The following is a 19,367-nucleotide window of genomic DNA, read 5'->3' as shown; positions in this document are numbered from 1 at the left end:
AAAAACCCACCACTATTTATGCAACTCATTCCAGTTTCTTCAAGCTGAGATTACCCCACTTCGGCAATGTTTTTGACCACATGACAAGATATGGGTGCAAAATCAATTGAACTTTCTTGGCTTGCCAATTTTTGCCGAAGCAAGAGTTGGCTTTAGAAGTTTAGTCGCATCAACATGGCACTGACGGTGATGGTGTCTGTTGTCTCGAATAAAATTCCTCCGGCTCCGATCCGGGCTTCGGTAGCTATTGGTCCGCCGTTGCTGAGGAGGTTGGCAGTTTTTCTCTCTGCTGTTATTCATGGACGACGCCCTTGGTTCTTTGTGTCAAGTTGGCGTGGCTTCATAGGCACTGCGGGCAACATCATCATTTTCTTCATCAATTCCTTTTCGAATCTCTGTGAGCAAGGTGATGGCCGTCTTCAACAATCCCTTTTATTTCAATCTTCTTTATGAGCAAGGTGATGGCCTGGTCTAGCAATACTGGTGTGCTTACCTACCTAGATCGAGGTGCACACACACACACACCCACACACCCACACACCAGATATGCTTGGCGCAATTGCCAATCTCCATCACCATTGCCGGTAAAAACAATGGTGGCCCAACAAGGCGAGTTCAGTTGCGACTTTGATAAGAATTTCCGAGTCATGTGGTATTGGTTGTATCTCCCTTCGTTTAGGGTCATTTCTGTACGTCTTTAGGTTCAGTTTCCCGTATCTGGTTATATCGGATGTTCTCTTGATTTAATAATATAATCCAAATTTGAGTTTTTTAAGAGCACGTCCTGAACGAAGGGACATACAACCAGTAATATAATCCAAATTTGAGTTTTTTGCGAAAAAAGTCTATTATAGAGAAATTTGCCCCTCTTCTCTTCCACTATAGTTTCTAGTGCCAAGGCCGTACAGTTTAGCAGAAGAGAGGCAAATTTCTCTATAATAGACCCGGGCCTTTTTTCGCAAAAAATATAAAATAAAATAAATATAAACTGACGCTTGCTAGGTTTGCAAGGTTCTTCCATGGTGAATTAGTTTTTTTTATCAGTCCCGCTGAGCGGAATGTGTGAATTTAACAAGATGGTAGTATCATTTATTTATAATCGTAAAATGGTACACTGTTTTGAAAAGCAGAGACTGCTTATTACAAATGCTCTCCATATATAACATACAGAGCAAGTAATTTCCCTCTGAAGTAATTCTCTGTAAACCCACAACGCTCCTGTTCTTAACCGGCACTTGGTAGCGGCTAAAACTTTGCAAGAGTTGGCGGTGCCCAAACATAGCCAAGAGTCGGCACGTACCCCATCCTCTTGCTCAACTCATCGGCCTCCAGAGGACCCCGGGTTCCCGGTTGGTATGGCAGAGCCTTGAGCCTGCCAGCATCGATGTCGTGCAACAAAGGAGTGAAGATCTCCCAGGCAGCCTGTTGAAACGGTGTCATGTTCCCAACAGAAATTCACTGCAAAAGAAGCACGGATGTAAATGCTATGGTGTACAAACCTTGAGCTCATCTCGGCGAACAAAGTGCTGCTGGTCACCTCTTATCCTGCCAAGACATACATAGGTATCGGTGAGTAGATTGAGGGGAAGAATGTTTGTTCTTTCAGACGAAAGGTGAGAATTTTTCAGGTTATATATGGCGCCTCCTGTGCATTGATGGGTAAAGGGCATGCGACGTGCAGAGAATTGAATGTGTTGCAAAAGAATTTAGCAGAAGATGAAGGATGGACAGCACATACGTGTCCAAGATAAGACGCTCGTACGCTTCTGGGATTTTTACATCTTGGTACCGTAGCCCATAGGATAAATCCAGTTCGCTCTGTTCTGTTGCCATTTCGAGCCCTGGTTTCTTTACCTGCCCAAAGTCATCAAGTTTGTGGCGACAAATATCAGTCGATAGCTACTGTATCTAGTTCTGAATTTTAGACAAGTAGTTGTACATACAGTTAATTTCATATACATGGCTTCCGATGGCTGCAGGCGTATGACAAATTCATTTCTTCCTTGTTTCTTGCCTGTACAAAGGTAAATAGCAACAAACACAGAGCTATTTTGATTCAATAGAGGAAAAATTCAACTTCGGTGCTAACAAGAATAAGATAATATTTTGAGACAAACAGGTTCATAACAATCAACAGTAGCGGAGATGATTTGGCACCATTTTAGTTGAGGCTTAATATTACCAAGGGGTTTAACTTTATCATTTGCGCAAATGATAAAGTTAAAATGACAGATTATCCCTAACAGTTCTAAAGAAACAAAATTCAACATTATGAAGCATTTCTTGAGCTCTTTTACTCATGAGAAGATGATCAATTCTTGTCAGTACTAAACAGGCATAAGCAGGGTTAACCCATGTCAAAGAAACAATGATTATACAAATCAGTAAGGTCATACTGAAAGTACTCGACTTACTTGAATTTAGTGGCCTACTATGTAGCAACTCATCCCATGTTTATATATTGTGGTAACTTCGCTAGGTTCTGTGCTCACTTTATGGGTATCACGTCATTACACGTTTTAAGCAAGTACTCTTCATATCAACACATTGGGCATGTTCTACATCGCACAGATTTATAGTGGGGAGTTGGAGTATTCTCTTTAGTATGCATGGCTTTTGCAAGACCAAGCTTGATGATGGCACATTTGGAAGGAGAAAAGCATCAGTACATACATCTAAAAATATCGCCCGGAGCATCCTTGAACTGCACACGTATCTCTGCTTTCTTAGAGCTTAGTGCTTTACCAGCCTTAAGGACGAAAGGAACTCCTACAGCACAATTATTCAAATGTCAGTACTGAAAGATAAATACAGGGATCTGAAAATTCCCAAGTAGTTTATAATGCAGTTTCATTTTTTCACTACAAAACTGAAAGGTGTATTAGACGAAATCTTCCAATCCTAACAAGAAACCGCATCGCAAATATGTCAGGAATGTGATGCAGGACTAATAATGTCGTAAGACTCTTTTGTCGCAAAAAGACAGACAGTTCAGATGGAAAAAAATGTGGATACTGGGTTAAGAAATATACTTGATGATGTGATTTTTGAGCTTTAAAATAAATAACCAATCATGGAAGAAGTAAAATATACCATCCCATCTCTCATTGTGTACCCTCAGTACAACGGACGCAAAAGTAGGCGTGTTGGATTCATTTGGCACTGTCGGATCATCCTTGTAGCCATCATATTGCCCAAGGACTACCTCGTCATGGTTTATACAGCTCACTGATTGCAGAACCTGACAGTGTAAGATGAATTTACTTCTAAGAAATAAAAACAAGGAGTTCATACTTAGGTATCACACCAAAAGTCCAAAGGTAGATTTTCTATTAAGCAGGATATAATATGGAGTATAGTAGTATGATTTAAGGAGATGCAAGAACCTTGACTTTCTCATCTCTTATGTGCTCAGGACTAAGAGAGACAGGCTTTTCCATGGCTACCAAACAAAAGACCTGCAAATGAGATTGATAGTCACTAAGCAGAGCTCTAAATTCCTGGAAAAAAAAACAGTATTCTCTTTCGAGGAATTCTAACGCATGACAGGTAGCTACTCCCCCTGCTAAAAAAAATTAATATGAAAACTGTGATGCCATAGAGTGCTAATCATTCTGAATGACTGTGAGAGACATTCCCACAGTAAATAATTGCTACTATAGATTCATATGAGGACAATTTACCTGCAGCAAATGGTTCTGAATGATATCCCGAATGATACTGTAGCAACAAATTTGAGGTCAGATATTCAATTTGCTACAACAGGAATACCAATACATAATATAAACACTAGATCCAGCAAGGTTTTGTCTTGCATCTGTTAACAAATATGCCAGACTAATGCACCTGAATGGACTTTGAGTTCCGAAAATATTGGTGTTCTGTAAAAGAAATGTGCCGTTGGCTGTGTGGGCCTTTATTAATTTAAAGCCAAACTCATGTGAGCCTTCTGTTTAAAGAAAGAAATGCGCAACTCGAGCTTATGAAATGCAGAGCTGTACATGAAAAATATATTTATTGTGACATGTGCACCATTAAAATTTACAATATATAGAAGAGATACTTTGCATCATAGTTTCAGCTTAAAGTATATGTGCTTGAAATAAAATGCACTCAGCATAAGAACTTCCTTGGAAAAGTTAAATTTACAACATACCCATATTGATCAAAATATCCTCCACGTCCATCAGTTCCGAAGTCCTCCCGGAATACAATCTGCAAGATAGGTTTATTACATGCAAGCACATACTGTTGTGACCATTATCAAAATGAAATGCTCCAACTATTCGAACAAGAACTTATTTAGTTTTAGACAAACAGCAAAGGAAGATGTATGATATTATACAGATATAAACAAAATATACAAAGAAGCACGGCAAATGGAAGTGTCCTAACAACCTAAGATTGCATATTACCTGTACGTTATCAATGTTATCACGATTCCAGAGGGGCAGAAAAAAGCGGTTTGCAAAGCGAAGCACGAGCTGCAAATATATGACAAGTTGATAGCATGGAAAACATTTACAAAAGCAGAAAAATATACACAGCTAACCAATAACACACAAATTACCAAGTTTTGGACCAACTCCTTTCCTAAATAGTGGTCAATTCTATATAGTTGTTCTTCATCGAAAAGCTCTCCAAGTTGGGCACTCAATTCCTCAGCAGAGTCTAAATCCTTTCCGAAGGGCTTTTCAACAATAACCCTTGTCCAACCAGTATGAGAGGCTGAAAGTAGAGCACAGTGGTTACCACAAGTAAAGAGCATGGATCTAAAATACTTAATTAACACATCCAAATAAATCATATACATATATTTTCAGTACTTTTAAGGGGTCAGCTTTTTTTCATTTAAAAGTAACTCACATGGAGTCATGCAATATGATCTTATCATTTTGCATACTGAGGGGTACACTGAAGGAGGTAATGCCAAATAAAATAGTCTTCGGGAGTTTCCTGGTTGGTTGTTCTCTGATGTTTCATTCTCAGAGATTGTCTTGTTTAGCAATTCAAATCCTGCCCCATTATCATATGAACCACTAACATACTTAATCTGCAAGGAAAACTCTTCATGGTTATATAAGTGAAATACCACACGAGCTATGCATAATATCAGCAACTCACTAATTGCAAAAATTGTGAAAGATGTTCATCTGAAGCTCCTTTGAGATATCTGTAACAATACAAGGATGACATTAAGACGCATTTTTTTTTTGGAACCAGCATTTTCATCATATATAAAAATGGAGGAAACACCATCCTCATACAAAGCACACCAATTTATTTGTACACAAAATTATTATATTAACTCCAGAAATGTGGACCTTACCCACGAATGCGTTCTCTTAACCCTTCATCAGATATATCTGATCTTGCATACCCAAATATATGGACTTCTCCAGATTGTATAAATCCCTGTCTTATCAGAGAGCAATATTCAGCCAATATGTGCCAAGCTGAGAAGACATTATGTACATGACATGAAGCACATTATACAATGATGTTCAATTATTTCTTTAATACAGTCATGTACGGTTTACATTTGGGTGCGAGTTAACTAACTCAAGATAGATTACCTTGTGCACTAGTTTATCCCCTTTGAACGGCAACTATTGCAAAGTTATGATAGATTACCTGTTGAAAAAGGTTGAAGAGTGCTGGAAAAGTTTTCTTTTTAGCAAGGTCCCCAGAAGCACCTAGTACAACAATGGACAAGCAGCCAGACTCTGAAGAAAGCTCCAAGTCCTTCAAGTCTGACAAAGAACTCGTGCTAATTCGTCCCGATGATGGTGAAGATACATCCGATCCTCCTGACATGGTAGTCTAGTCTGTATGGTTTCTCCGTCCTTCCAAGATAACCTAAGAATGGAGAGGTACACTTAATCTCAAGATGTATGAGCTCTTCAGCTACATAACTTTGATCAATGCCAAGTTATTAATCAAGCAAAATGCCTCTTCACTGATTGACAGGTCCAAATGAAATTTTGCAACAAGAGAAAAAAAAAGGACAGGGAACTAAATTTGAAGGCCATCACAGAATAAAATAACTTAAACTGAACCTTGCTGTTCAACCATTGGCCATCGGTTGCCAAACTGAGAATGCAACATTTGAAACACAATCCCAGAGAAGTTTGTTGTAGTAGCATGTTCATGAACTAATAACCACGGATGTGCTTCAAGAAAAAACATGGATGTGCTAGTGCTGCTATGAGATTCTACTTCTAGTCAAGTTAAAAATTACTGTCTGTGCAAAGTAACTAACTGCATTGAAACATGGCTCCCCCATATGCGTGAACATTACAATTGCGACTTCAGATCTGTTGCATACACTAAAATCTCACTTTGTAGAACCTTGAAAGGGCAAGCGTTTCATATAAATAAAATAAAATGTAATGGCCCTGTTTATGAGTAAAACCGGGCCGAAAAGGGTTTAAAAATATCTGTGTTCAGAGGAGGAAAAGGGAAAAATGATGTTATCCTATTTGGAGCAGTTAAAAATCCCCGCCCCAACTCCGAATTATGGAACGACTAATTAAGCAGCCTAGCGGTATGTCCAAGAACAAAACATGCAAACAAAAATTAAACCGGCGACGAGACCTATCCCATCCCGAACCGCAACGCGATCCTTCCTTCCTTGGGGACGGGAAGCAGAGGCGGCCGGTGAATCGACTAAGGACTCCTCAGACCCAACAAGAGGAATCGTTGTGGTCGGCAGCTGTGCGATCGAGAGGAGGATGAGAAAACTGACCAGTGAACACTGAAGAGACGATGGGGCTTGACTTGGGGAGGAGGAGGTGGTGCCGGTGGGATGGGAATATTTTGCTTTCCTTTGGGTGGGAATTATATGGCTTTCCTTTCTCGCCGCCGCTTTTATACTCGGCTCGCCCTCGGCTGCTTCCACTCCCCTTTGACCCGCTGGCTGAACCTTCTTCCACCACATCCACTGATCCACATCCTGTTCTGTTTCTCTTTTCTTCTAATCCAATAAAAACAGAGGGAGTATTCAGTATTTTTCTCTAATAAAAGCATCTCTACCCTATCCTTGTTCTATTTGTTTTTAAGGGGTTATGTCTCACCTAGTCGATCCCTCAAAATCCTTAGAGGAGTATAATTTTTACTCATCGCATTTTAGCCACTTATATTTACTCGACCAACGCCACTTCTCAAGAGAACCCCCCCCCCCCCCCTCCCTCGCTCGACCGCATCCACTCCGACGCGGTTGTCCTTGCCTCCGCGGTCTCCATGCGCCGCCCCATTAGTCTTCCTATTAGATTTTATTAGGAGAACTCAAATGGTGGAACGGGCTATCCTTAGTAATTGACACATTATCAGTTTTAACATCTCGAGAGACATGGTCATCAAGAGACTTTTCATAAGTAATGGTGATTCATCATCTATTAGGATCTTAGCATTTTCAAGACAATCTTCTTTAAAGCCCTCTTTATTCCCTTTTACAATCCAAGAAAATTGATCCATTAAACACTTGTTGAATTAGATGTAAAAAGGGGAAACTTTCTTTTTAGCATTTTCCACAAACGTATGAGGATCACGAGACATATATCTCCTCATAAAATCTCTATCATATAAAATTTCATCTATCATAAGACATTCATAATATTCCCACTCCCCGTCACAAAAGTTTAAAAGTCAAAGAACAATATAATCAAATTCATTCATGAGAATAAGAGCGGTTATCTTTTTAGCCTTAGGGTTGTTTATGACAAGTAGCTCAAAAAACAATCTTTGCAGAATAGGATGAGTACGCATGAATCTTCTTTTAAGTTTAATGATGAGTGTAGAAATAGCTTGGGCACAACTATTGGTTCTTTTAAGAATAGGAATATCATTACACACCAATGTTCCCATACAAGTAAAGAACTCTTACTAACACTTTTCTCTATAATATTCCCACTCCCCGTCACAAAAGTTTTAGTATCCAAATTTATGGGAGTCTCCATCTTAGGAGTTTTACTATCCTTACTTTCACCCTTAACGATAACAAATTCAGACATGATAGCAACCTCAAGTAAAGCAAGTGAACGAGCAAACTAACAAAGCAAATATTTTTTGTTTTTTAATGTTTATGAGAAGTGGGGGAGATAAAAACGAGAGACGAAGGCAAATAAAAAGTAGAACAAGTAGATGATAGTTTGTGTATGGGTACTTGATAGGTTTTGATAATGTCTCCCCGGCAACGATGATAGAACTTCTTTCTGCTACTTGTGAGCTGCATTGGGATTTTCCCCGAAGAGAAAGGGAGATGTAGTACAGTAGAGATAAGTATTTCCCAACCCCGCAAAAAAAGATATAAGTATTTCCCTCAGTGAGAACCAAGGTTTATCAAACCAATAGGAGAATCATGCAAAGCCTCGTGAACATCACATGCACACACAAAAGCAAATATTGAAGGAAATATGCCCTAGAGGCAATAATAAAGTTGTTATTTATATTTCCTTATATCATAATAAATGTTTATTATTCATGCTAGAATTGTATTAACAGGAAACTTAGTACATGTGTGAATACATAGACAAACAGAGTGTCCCTAGTATGCCTCTACTTGACTAGCTCGTTAATCAAAGATGGTTAAGTTTCCTGACCATAGACATGTGTTGTCATTTGATGAACGGGATCACATCATTAGAGAATGATGTGATGGACAAGACCCATCCGTTAGCTTAGCATAATGATCGTTTAGTTTTATTGCTATTGCTTTCGTCATGACTTATACATATTCCTCTGACTATGAGATTATGCAACTCCGGAATATCGGAGGAACACTTTGTGTGCTATCAAACGTCACAACATAACTGGGTGATTATAAAGATGCTCTACAAGTGTCTCCGAAGGTGTTTCTTGAGTTGGCATAGATCAAGATTAGGATTTGTCACTCTGTGTATCGGAGAGGTATCTCTGGGCCCTTTCGGTAATGCACATCACTATAAGCCTTGCAAGCAATGTGACTAATGAGTTAGTTACGGGATGATGCATTACGGAATGAGTAAAGAGACTTGCCGATAACAAGATTGAACTAGGTATGAGGATACCGACGATCGAATCTCGGGCAAGTAACATACCGATGACAAAGGGAATAACATATGTTGTTATGCGGTTTGACCGATAAAGATATCCGTAGAATATGTAGGAGCCAATATGAGCAGCCAGGTTCCGCTATTGGTTATTGACCGGAGATGTGTCTCGGTCATGTCTACATAGTTCTCGAACCCGTAGGGTCCGCACGCTTAACGTTCAATGACGATTTGTATTATGAGTTATGTGATTTGGTGACCAAAGTTTGTTCGGAGTCCCAGATGAGATCACAGACATGACGAGGAGTCTCGAAATGGTCGAGAGGTAAAGATTGATATATTGGACGAAGGTATTTGGACACCGGAATGGTTTCGGGATGTTTAAGATATTTATCGGGGAACCGAGGGGTTACCGGAACCCCCCAGGGAAGTTATGGGCCTTAATGGGCCATAAGGGAGTAGGAGAGGGCAGCCCGCAGGGTGGCGCCCCCCCCAAGGGAGTCCGAATTGGACTAGGGGGAGGGGGCACGACCCCCTCTTTCCTCTCCCTCTCCTTCCCTCTTTCCCCCTCTTGGAATAGGAAAGGGATTCCAACTAGGATTGGGAATCCTAGTTGGACTCCCCCTTGGTGCGCCCCCTCTAGGCCGTCGGCCTCCTCCTCCCCTCCTTTATATACGGGGGCGGGAGCACCCCAAAGGCACATCAGATATTCTCTTAGCCGTGTGCGGTGCCCCCCTCCACAGTTTACTCCTCCGGTCATAGCGTCGTAGTGCTTAGGCGAAGCCCTGCGCGGATCACATCACCAACACCGTCGCTACGCCGTCGTGCTGACGGAACACTCCCTCGACCCTCTACTAGATCAAGAGCTTGAGGGACGTCATCGAGCTGAACGTGTGCTGAACACGGAGGTGCCGTATGTTCGGTACTTGGATCGATTGGATTGTGAAGACGTTCGACTACATCAACCGCGTTAACATAACGCTTCCGCTTTCGGTCTACGAGGGTACGTGGACACACTCTCCCGTCTCGTTGCTATGCTTCTCCTAGATAGATCTAGCGTGATCGTAGGAATTTTTTTGAATTACTACGTTCCCCAACAGTGGCATCCGAGCCAGGTCTATGCGTAGATGATATGCACGAGTAGAACACAAAGAGTTGTGGGCGATAATAGTCATACTGCTTACCACCAACGTCTTACTTTGATTCGGCGGTATTGTTGGATGAAGCGGCCCGCACCGACATTACATGACCGCGTTCATGAGAGTGGTTCTACCGACGTGCTTCACACACAGGTGGCTAGCGGGCGTGTGTTTCTCCAACTTTAGTTGAATCGAGTTTGACTACGGCCGGTCCTTGTTGAAGGTTAAAACAACACACTTGACGAAAAATCATTGTGGTATTGTTGCGGTTCTTGCTAAAAGCCCGTAGCAGGCACGTAAAACTTGCAACAACAAAGTAGAGGACGTCTAACTTGTTTTTGCGGGGCATGTTGTGATGTGATATGGTCAAGACATGATTAGATATAAATTGTTGTATGAGATGATCATGTTTTGTAGAAGTTATCGGCAACTGGCAGGAGCCTTATGGTTGTCGCTTTGTTGTATGAAATGCAATCGCCATGTAATTGCTTTACTTTATCACTAAGCGGTATCGATAGTCGTAGAAACAATAGTTGGCGAGATGACAACGATGCTACGATGGAGATCAAGGTGTCAAGCCAGTGATGATGGAGGTCATGACGGTGCTTGGGAGATGGAGATCAAAGGCACAAGATGATGATGGTCATATCATGTCACATATTTTGATTGCATGTGATGTTTATCCTTTATGCATCTTATTTTGCTTAGTACGGCGGTAGCATTATAAGATGACCCCTCACTAAATTTCAAGGTATAAGTGTTATCCCTGAGTATGCACCGTTGCTACAGTTCGTCGTGCCGAGACACCACGTGATGATCGGGTGTGATAAGCTCTACGTTCACATACAACGGGTGCAAGCCAGTTTTGCACATGCAAAATACTCGGGTTAAACTTGACGAGCCTATCATATGCAGATATGGCCTCGAAACACTGAGACCGAAAGGTCGAACATGAATCATATAGTAGATATGATCAACATAGAGATGTTCACCATGGAAAACTACTCCATCTCACGTGATGATCGGACATGGTTTAGTTGATATGGATCACGTGATCATTTAGATGACTAGAGGGATGTCTATCTAAGTGGGAGTTCTTAAGTAATATGATTAATTGAACTTTAATTTATCATGAACTTAGTACCTGATAGTTTTTGCATGTCTATGTTGTTGTAGATCAATGGCCGTGCTACCGTTCCCTTGAATTTTAATGCGTTCCTAGAGAAAGCTAAGTTGAAAGATGATGGTAGCAACTACACAGACTGGGTCCGTAACTTGAGGATTATCCTCATTGCTGCACAGAAGAATTATGTCCTGGAAGCACCGCTAGGTGCAAGACCCGTTGCAGGAGCAACTCCGGATGTTACGAATGTCTGGCAGAGCAAAGCTGATGACTACTCGATAGTTTCGTGTGCCATGCTTTACGGCTTAGAATCGTGAAAGGATCGAGAAGAGACGTCTAGAGGGGGGGTGAATAGACTCTAATCAAGAAAAGTTGCAGTTTTTAATTTCCTTAAGTTGATGTGGAGTTTTGGCACAAGTTTAAACATTCATAATACATATCAAGCAAGCATGACAAGAGTATATGAGCAGCGGAAAGTAAAGCATGCAAGTTGCAAGAATGTAAAGTGGAGGGATTGGAGTGTGCAAACGCAATTTGGAGACACAGAGATTTTTTATCCGTGGTTCCGATAGGTGGTGCTATCGTACATCCACGTTGATGGAGACTTCAACCCACGAAGGGTAACGGTTGCATGAGTCCACGGAGGGCTCCACCCACGAAGGGTCCACGAATAAGCAACCTTGTCTATCCCACCATGGCCGTCGCCCACGAAGGACTTGCCTCACTCGGGTAGATCTTCACGAAGTAAGCGATCTCCTTGCCCTTACAAACTCCTTGGTTCAACTCCACAATCTTGACGGAGGCTCCCAAGTGACACCTAGCCAATCTAGGAGACACCACTCTCCAAGAGGTAACAAATGGTGTGTTGATGATGAACTCCTTGCTCTTGGGCTTCAAATGATAGTCTTCCCCAACACTGAACTCTCTCTCACAGGATTTGGATTTGGTGGAAAGAAGATTTGAGTGGAAAGCAACTTGGGGACGGCTAGAGATCAAGATTTATGTGGTTGGAATGGAATATCTTGACCTCAACACAAGTGTAGGTGGTTCTCTCTCTGAAAATGTATGTTGGAAGTGTAGGCATGTTCTGATGGCTCTCTCCACGAATGAAGAGTGGGTGGAGGGGTATATATAGCCTCCACACAAAATCTAACCGTTACACACAAATCACCAAACTCGGTGAGACCGATTCAGAGAACTCGGTCAGACCGATTTAGTTCATAATGTGACCGTTAGGCATTTCGGTGGGACCGATATAATCAACTCGGTGGGACCGATGTGCTAGGGTTAGGGTAAAACCTCATCTCGGTTTGACCGATTACACAAACTCGGTGGAACCGATTTGGGTAATAAGCAAAACAAAGAGTTGGCCAAGCAAACTCGGTGGAATCGATTGCATACCTCGGTGGGACCGAAATTATTGCAATAGGCAACAGAGAGTTTGCAAGCCCATCTCAGTGAGACCGAGATCCCATCGGTGAGACCGAATTAATTAGGGTTTCTGGCAGTGGCTATGTCAAGAGAACTCGGTGGCGCCAGATAGGAAGATTCGGTGGGGCCGAGTTTGACTTTTGGTTTGGGACATATGTGGATGTGAGAAAGTGGTTGAGGGCTTTGGAGCATATCACTAAGCACTTTGAGCAAGCAAGCCATTAAGCAACACTTCATCCCCTCTTAATAGTATTGGCTTTCCTATGGACTCAATGTGATCTTGGATCACTAAAATAGAAAATGTAGAATCCTGAACTTTGAGCTTGAGCCAATCCTTTGTCCTCAGCATTTTGAAGGGGTTCCACATCCTCTAGTCCATGCCACTCCATTGTTGAACTTATCTGAAATATACTAGGTAGAAGCATTAATCCAACAAGAGATATGTTGACATTAATTACCAAAATCACCCAGGGAGCACTTGTGCTTTCAAATCGGGACTTCAAAGATGTTTTGAACGTCATGGAGCATATGAGATGTTCCAGGAGTTGAAGTTAATATTTCAAGCAAATGCCCGAGCTGAGAGATATGAAGTCTCCAACAAGTTCTATAGCTGCAAAATGGAGGAGAATAGTTCTGTCAGTGAAAACATACTCAGAATGTCTGGGTACCACAACCACTTGACTCAGCTGGGAGTTAATCTTCCTGATGATAGTGTCATTGGAAGAGTTCTTCAATCACTGCCACCAAGCTATAAAGGCTTCGTGATGAACTATAATATGCAAGGGATGGAGAATACAATTCCCGAGCTCTTCGCGATGCTAAAGGCTGCGGAGGTAGAAATCAAGAAGGAGCATCAAGTGTTATGGTTAACAAGACCACTAGTTTCAAGAAAAAGGGCAAAGGAAAGAAGGGGAACTTCAAGAAGAACAACAAGCAAGTTGCTGCTCAAGGGAAGAAGCCCAAGTCTGGACCTAAGCCTGAGAATGAGTGCTTCTACTACAAAGGGACTGGTTACTGGAAGCGGAACTGCCCCAAGTATTTGGCGGATAAGAAGGATGGCAAAGTGAAAGGTATATTTGATATACATGTTATTGATGTGTACCTTACTAATGCTCGTAGTAGCGCCTGGGTATTTGATACTGGTTCTGTTGCTCATATTTGCAACTTGAAACAGGGGCTACGGATTAAACGAAGGTTGGCTAAGGACGAGGTGACGATGCGCGTGGGAAATGGTTCCAAGGTTGATGTGATCGTCGTCGGCATGCTGCCTCTACATCTACCGTCGGGATTAGTTTTAGACCTGAATAATTGTTATTTGGTGCGAGCGTTGAGCATGAACATTATATCTGGATCTTTTTTGATGCGAGACGGTTATTCATTTAAATCAGAGAATAATGGTTGCTCTATTTATATGAGTAATATCTTTTATGGTCATGCACCCTTGATGAGTGGTCTATTTTTGTTGAATCTCGATTATAGTGATACACATATTCATAATATTGAAGCCAAAAGATGCAAAGTTAATAATGATAGTGCAACTTATTTGTGGCACTGTCGTCTGGGTCATATTGGTGTAAAGCGCATGAAGAAACTCCATGCTGATGGACTTTTGGAATCACTTGATGCTTGCGGACCATCCCTTATGGGCAAGATGACTAAGACTCCGTTGTCCGGAACAATGGAGCGAGCAACTGACTTATTGGAAATAATACATACTGATGTATGTGGTCCGATGAGTGTTGAGGCTCGTGGCGGGTATCATTATTTTCTGACCTTTACAGATGATTTGAGAAGATATGGGTATATCTACTTGATGAAACATAAGTGTGGAACATTTGAAAAGTTCAAAGAATTTCAGAGTGAAGTTGAAAATCATCATAACAAGAAAATAAAGTTTCTACGATCTGATCGTGGAGGTGAATATTTGAGTTATGAGTTTGGTCTTTATTTGAAACAATGTGGAATAGTTTCGCAACTCACGCCACCTGGAACACCACAGCGTAATGGTGTGCCCGAACGTCGTAACCGTACTTTACTAGATATGATGCGATCTATGATGTCTCTTACCGATTTACCGCTATCGTTTTGGGGTTATGCTTTAGAGATAGCTGCATTCACGTTAAATAGGGCACCATCTAAATCCGTTGAGACGACACCATATGAACTGTGGTTTAGCAAGAAACCTAAGTTGTCGTTTCTTAAAGTTTGGGGCTATGATGCTTATGTGAAAAAGCTTCAACCTGATAAGCTCGAACCCAAATCGTAGAAATGTGTCTTCATAGCATACCGAAAGGAAACTATTGGGTACACCTTCTATCACAGATCCGAAGGCAAGATATTCGTTGCTAAGAATGGATCCTTTCTAGAGAAGGGATTTCTCTCGAAATAAGTGTGAGAGAGAGAGGATAGTAGAACTTGATGAGGTAATTGTACCTTCTCCCGAATTAGAAAGTAGTTCATCACAGAAATCAGTTCCAGTGATTCCTACACCAATTAGTGAGGAAGCTAATGATGATGATCATGAAACTTCAGATCAAGTTACTACCGAACCTCATTGGTCAACCAGAGTACGGTCCGCACCAGAGTGGTACGGTAATCCTGTTCTGGAGGTCATGTTACTTGACCATGACGAACCTACGAACTATGAGGAAGTGATGATGAGCCCAGATTCCGCGAAATGGCTTGAGGCCATGAAATCTGAGATGGGATCCATGTATGAGAACAAAGTGTGGACTTTGGTTGACTTGCCCGATGATCGGCAAGCCATAGAGAATAAATGGATCTTCAAGAAGAAGACTGACGCTGACGGTGATGTTACTGTCTACAAAGCTCGACTTGTTGCGAAAGGTTTTCGACAAGTTCAAGGAGTTGACTATGATGAGACCTTCTCACCCGTAGCGATGCTTAAGTCTGTCTGAATCATGTTAGCAATTGCTGCATTTTATGATTATGAAATTTGGCAAATGGATGTAAAAAATGCATTCCTTAATGAATATCTTAAAGAAGAGTTGTATATGATGCAACCAGAAGGTTTTGTCGATCCTAAAGGTGCTAACAAAGTGTGCAAGCTCCAGCGATCCATTTATGGACTGGTGCAAGCCTCTCGGAGTTGGAATATACGCTTTGATAGTGTGATCAAAACATATGGTTTCATACAGACTTTTGGGAGAAGGATGTATTTACAAGAAAGTGAGTGGGAGCTCTGTAGCATTTCTAATATTATATGTGGATGACATATTGTTGATTGGAAATAATACATAATTTCTGGATAGCATAAAAGGATAATTGAATAAGAATTTTTCAATGAAAGACCTCTGTGAAACTGCTTATATATTGGGCATCAAGATCTATAGAGATAGATCAAGACGCTTAATTGGACTTTCACAAAGTACATACCTTGATAAAGTTTTGAAGAAGTTCAAAATGGATCAGTTGAAGAAAGGGTTCTTGCCTGTGCTACAAGGTGTGAAGTTGAGTCAGACTCAATGCCCGACCACTGCAGAAGATAGAGAGAAAATGAAGGTCATTCCCTATGCTTCAGCCATAGGTTATATCATGTATGCAATGTTGTGTACCAGACCTGATGTGTGCCTTGCTATAGGTTTAGCAGGGAGGTACCAAAGTAATCCAGGAGTGGATCACTGGACAACGGTCAAGAACATCCTGAAATACCTGAAAAGGACTAAGGATATGTTTCTCGTTTATGGAGGTGACAAAGAGCTTGTCGTAAATGGTTACGTCGATGCAAGCTTTGACACTGATCCGGATGACTCTAAGTCACAAATCGAATACGTATTTATATTGAATGGTGGAGCTATAAGTTGGTGCAGTTCCAAGAAGAGCGTCGTGGCGGGATCTACATGTGAAGCGGAGTACATAGCTGCTTCGGAAGCAGTAAATGAAGGGGTCTGGATGAAGGAGTTCATATCCGATCTAGGTGTAATACCTAGTGCATCGGGTCCAATGAAAATCTTTTGTGACAATATTGGAGCAATTGCCTTGCCGAAGGAATCCAAATTTCACAAGAGAACCAAACACATCAAGAGATGCTTCAATTCCATCCGCGATCAAGTCAAGGAGGGAGACATAGAGATTTGCAAGATACATACAGATCTGAATGTTGCAGACCCGTTGACTAACACTGTGTTGGAAATATGCCCTAGAGGCAATAATAAATGGTTATTATTATATTTCTTTGTTCATGGTAATTGTCTATTATTCATGCTATAATTGTATTGTCCGGAAATCGTGATACATGTGTGAATACATAGACCACAACCTGTCCCTAGTAAGCCTCTAGTTGACTAGCTCGTTGATCAACAGATAGTCACGGTTTCCTGACTATGGACATTGGATGTCATTGATAACGGGATCACATCATTAGGAGAATGATGTGATGGACAAGACCAATCCTAAGCATAGCATAAAAGATCGTGTAGTTTCGTTTGCTAGAGCTTTTCCAATGTCAAGTATCTTTTCCTTAGACCATGAGATCGTGCAACTCCCGGATACCGTAGGAGTGCTTTGGGTGTGCCAAACGTCACAACGTAACTGGGTGACTATAAAGGTGCACTACGGGTATCTCCGAAAGTGTCTGTTGGGTTGGCATGGATCGAGACTGGGATTTGTCACTCCGTATGACGGAGAGGTATCTCTGGGCCCACTCGGTAATGCATCATCATAATGAGCTCAATGTGACTAAGGCGTTAGTCACGGGATCATGCATTGCGGTACGAGTAAAGAGACTTGTCGGTAACGAGATTGAACAAGGTATTGGGATACCGACGATCGAATCTCGGGCAAGTAACATACCGATTGACAAAGGGAATTGTATACGGGATTGATTGAATCCTCGACACCGTGGTTCATCCGATGAGATCATCGTGGAACATGTGGGAGCCAACATGGGTATCCAGATCCCGCTGTTGGTTATTGACCGGAGAGGCATCTCGGTCATGTCTGCATGCCTCCCGAACCCGTAGGGTCTACACACTTAAGGTCCGGTGACGCTAGGCTTGTAGAGATATATGTATGCGGAAACCCGAAAGTTGTTCGGAGTCCCGGATGAGATCCCGGACGTCACGAGAGGTTCCGGAATGGTCCGGAGGTGAAGAATTATATATAGGAAGTCCAGTTTCGGCCACCGGGAAAGTTTCGGGGGTTATCGGTATTGTACCGGGACCACCGGAAGGGTCCCGGGGGTCCACCGGGTGGGGCCACCTGTCCCGAAGGGCCCCGTGGGCTGAAAGTGGGAGGGAACCAGCCCCTAGTGGGCTGGGGCGCCCCCCTTGGGCCTCCCCCCTTGCGCCTAGGGTTGGGAACCCTAGGGGGGGAGTTCCCGCTTGCCTTGGGGGGCAAGGCAACCCCTTCCCCCCCTTGTGGCCGCCGCCCCCTTGAGATCCCATCTCTTGGGGCTGGCGCACCCCCCAGGGGCCTATATAAAGGGGGGGGGGGAGGGAGGGCAGCACACAACGGCCTTGGGCGCCTCCCTCCTCCCCTGCAACACCTCTCTCTGTCTCGTAGAAGCTCGGCGTAGCCCTGCGGAGACCCGCTACATCCACCACCACGCCGTCGTGCTGCTGGATCTCCATCAACCTCTCCTTCCCCCTTGCTGGATCAAGAAGGAGGAGACGTCGCTGCACCGTACGTGTGTTGAGCGCGGAGGTGCCGTCCGTTCGGCACTCGGTCATCGGTGATTTGGATCACGGCGAGTACGACTCCGTCATCCACGTTCATTGGAACGCTTCCGCTCGCGATCTACAAGGGTATGTAGATGCACTCCTTTCCCCTCGTTGCTAGTATACTCCATAGATGCATCTTGGTGAACGTAGGAAAATTTTAAAATTATGCTACGATTCCCAACAGTGGCATCATGAGCCAGGCCTATGCGTAGTTACTATGCACGAGTAGAACACAAAGCAGTTGTGGGCGTTGAGTTTGCCAATTCTTCTTGCCGCTACTAGTCATTTCTTGTTTCGGCGGCATTGTAGGATGAAGCGGCCCGGACCGACCTTACACGTACGCTTACGTGAGACAGGTTCCACCGACTGACATGCACTAGTTGCATAAGGTGGCTAGCGGGTGTCTGTCTCTCCTACTTTAGTCGGAACGGATTCGATGAAAAGGGTCCTTATGAAGGGTAAATAGAAATTGGCAAATCACGTTGTGGTCATACGTAGGTAAGAAAACGTTCTTGCTAGAAACCTACAAACCACGTAAAAACTTGCAACAACAATTAGAGGACGTCTAACTTGTTCTTGCAGCAGTGTTATGTGATGTGATATGGCCAGAAGATGTGATGAATGATATATGTGATGTATGAGATTGATCATATTCTTGTAATAGGAATCACGACTTGCATGTCGATGAGTATGACAACCGGCAGGAGCCATAGGAGTTGTCTTTATTATTTTGTATGACCTGCGTGTCATTGAATAACGCCATGTAAATTACTTTACTTTATTGCTAAACGCGTTAGCCATAGAAGTAGAAGTAATCGTTGGCGTGACGACTTCATGAAGACACAATGATGGAGATCATGATGATGGAGATCATGGTGTCATGCCGGTGACAAAGATGATCATGGTGCCCCGAAGATGGAGATCAAAGGAGCATGATGATATTGGCCATATCATGTCACTATTT

At 42.5% G+C, this 19,367-nt stretch overlaps 1 protein-coding gene across 2 annotated transcripts; it reads right to left on the bottom strand.

The window, feature by feature from the left end:
* Nucleotides 1–1,063: 1,063 nt before the first annotated feature.
* LOC123144722 (glucose-6-phosphate 1-dehydrogenase, cytoplasmic isoform) lies at nt 1,064–6,951 on the bottom strand. 2 transcript variants are annotated; one of them, XM_044563940.1, is made up of 16 exons: nt 6,749–6,951; nt 5,635–5,859; nt 5,330–5,415; nt 5,125–5,173; nt 4,867–5,053; nt 4,571–4,728; nt 4,416–4,484; nt 4,157–4,215; nt 3,684–3,720; nt 3,387–3,458; nt 3,094–3,241; nt 2,674–2,769; nt 1,944–2,014; nt 1,739–1,854; nt 1,500–1,545; nt 1,064–1,422 (listed from the first exon to the last, which is right to left on the bottom strand). In XM_044563940.1, exons 2-16 carry the CDS (start codon nt 5,815–5,817, stop codon nt 1,246–1,248), a joined length of 1,554 nt encoding a protein of 517 aa, XP_044419875.1. In that variant the 5' UTR covers nt 5,818–5,859; nt 6,749–6,951; the 3' UTR covers nt 1,064–1,245. The 2 variants fall into 2 exon arrangements, with proteins under 2 accessions (XP_044419875.1, XP_044419876.1); XM_044563941.1 differs by having other exon boundaries at nt 6,598–6,763.
* Between the last annotated feature and the right edge of the window lie 12,416 nt (nt 6,952–19,367).

Source organism: Triticum aestivum, chromosome 6D (genome assembly GCF_018294505.1).
Source record: "Triticum aestivum cultivar Chinese Spring chromosome 6D, IWGSC CS RefSeq v2.1, whole genome shotgun sequence".
NCBI classification, from domain to species: Eukaryota; Viridiplantae; Streptophyta; class Magnoliopsida; order Poales; family Poaceae; genus Triticum; species Triticum aestivum.
This window is presented reverse-complemented; position numbering and strand designations above follow the sequence as displayed.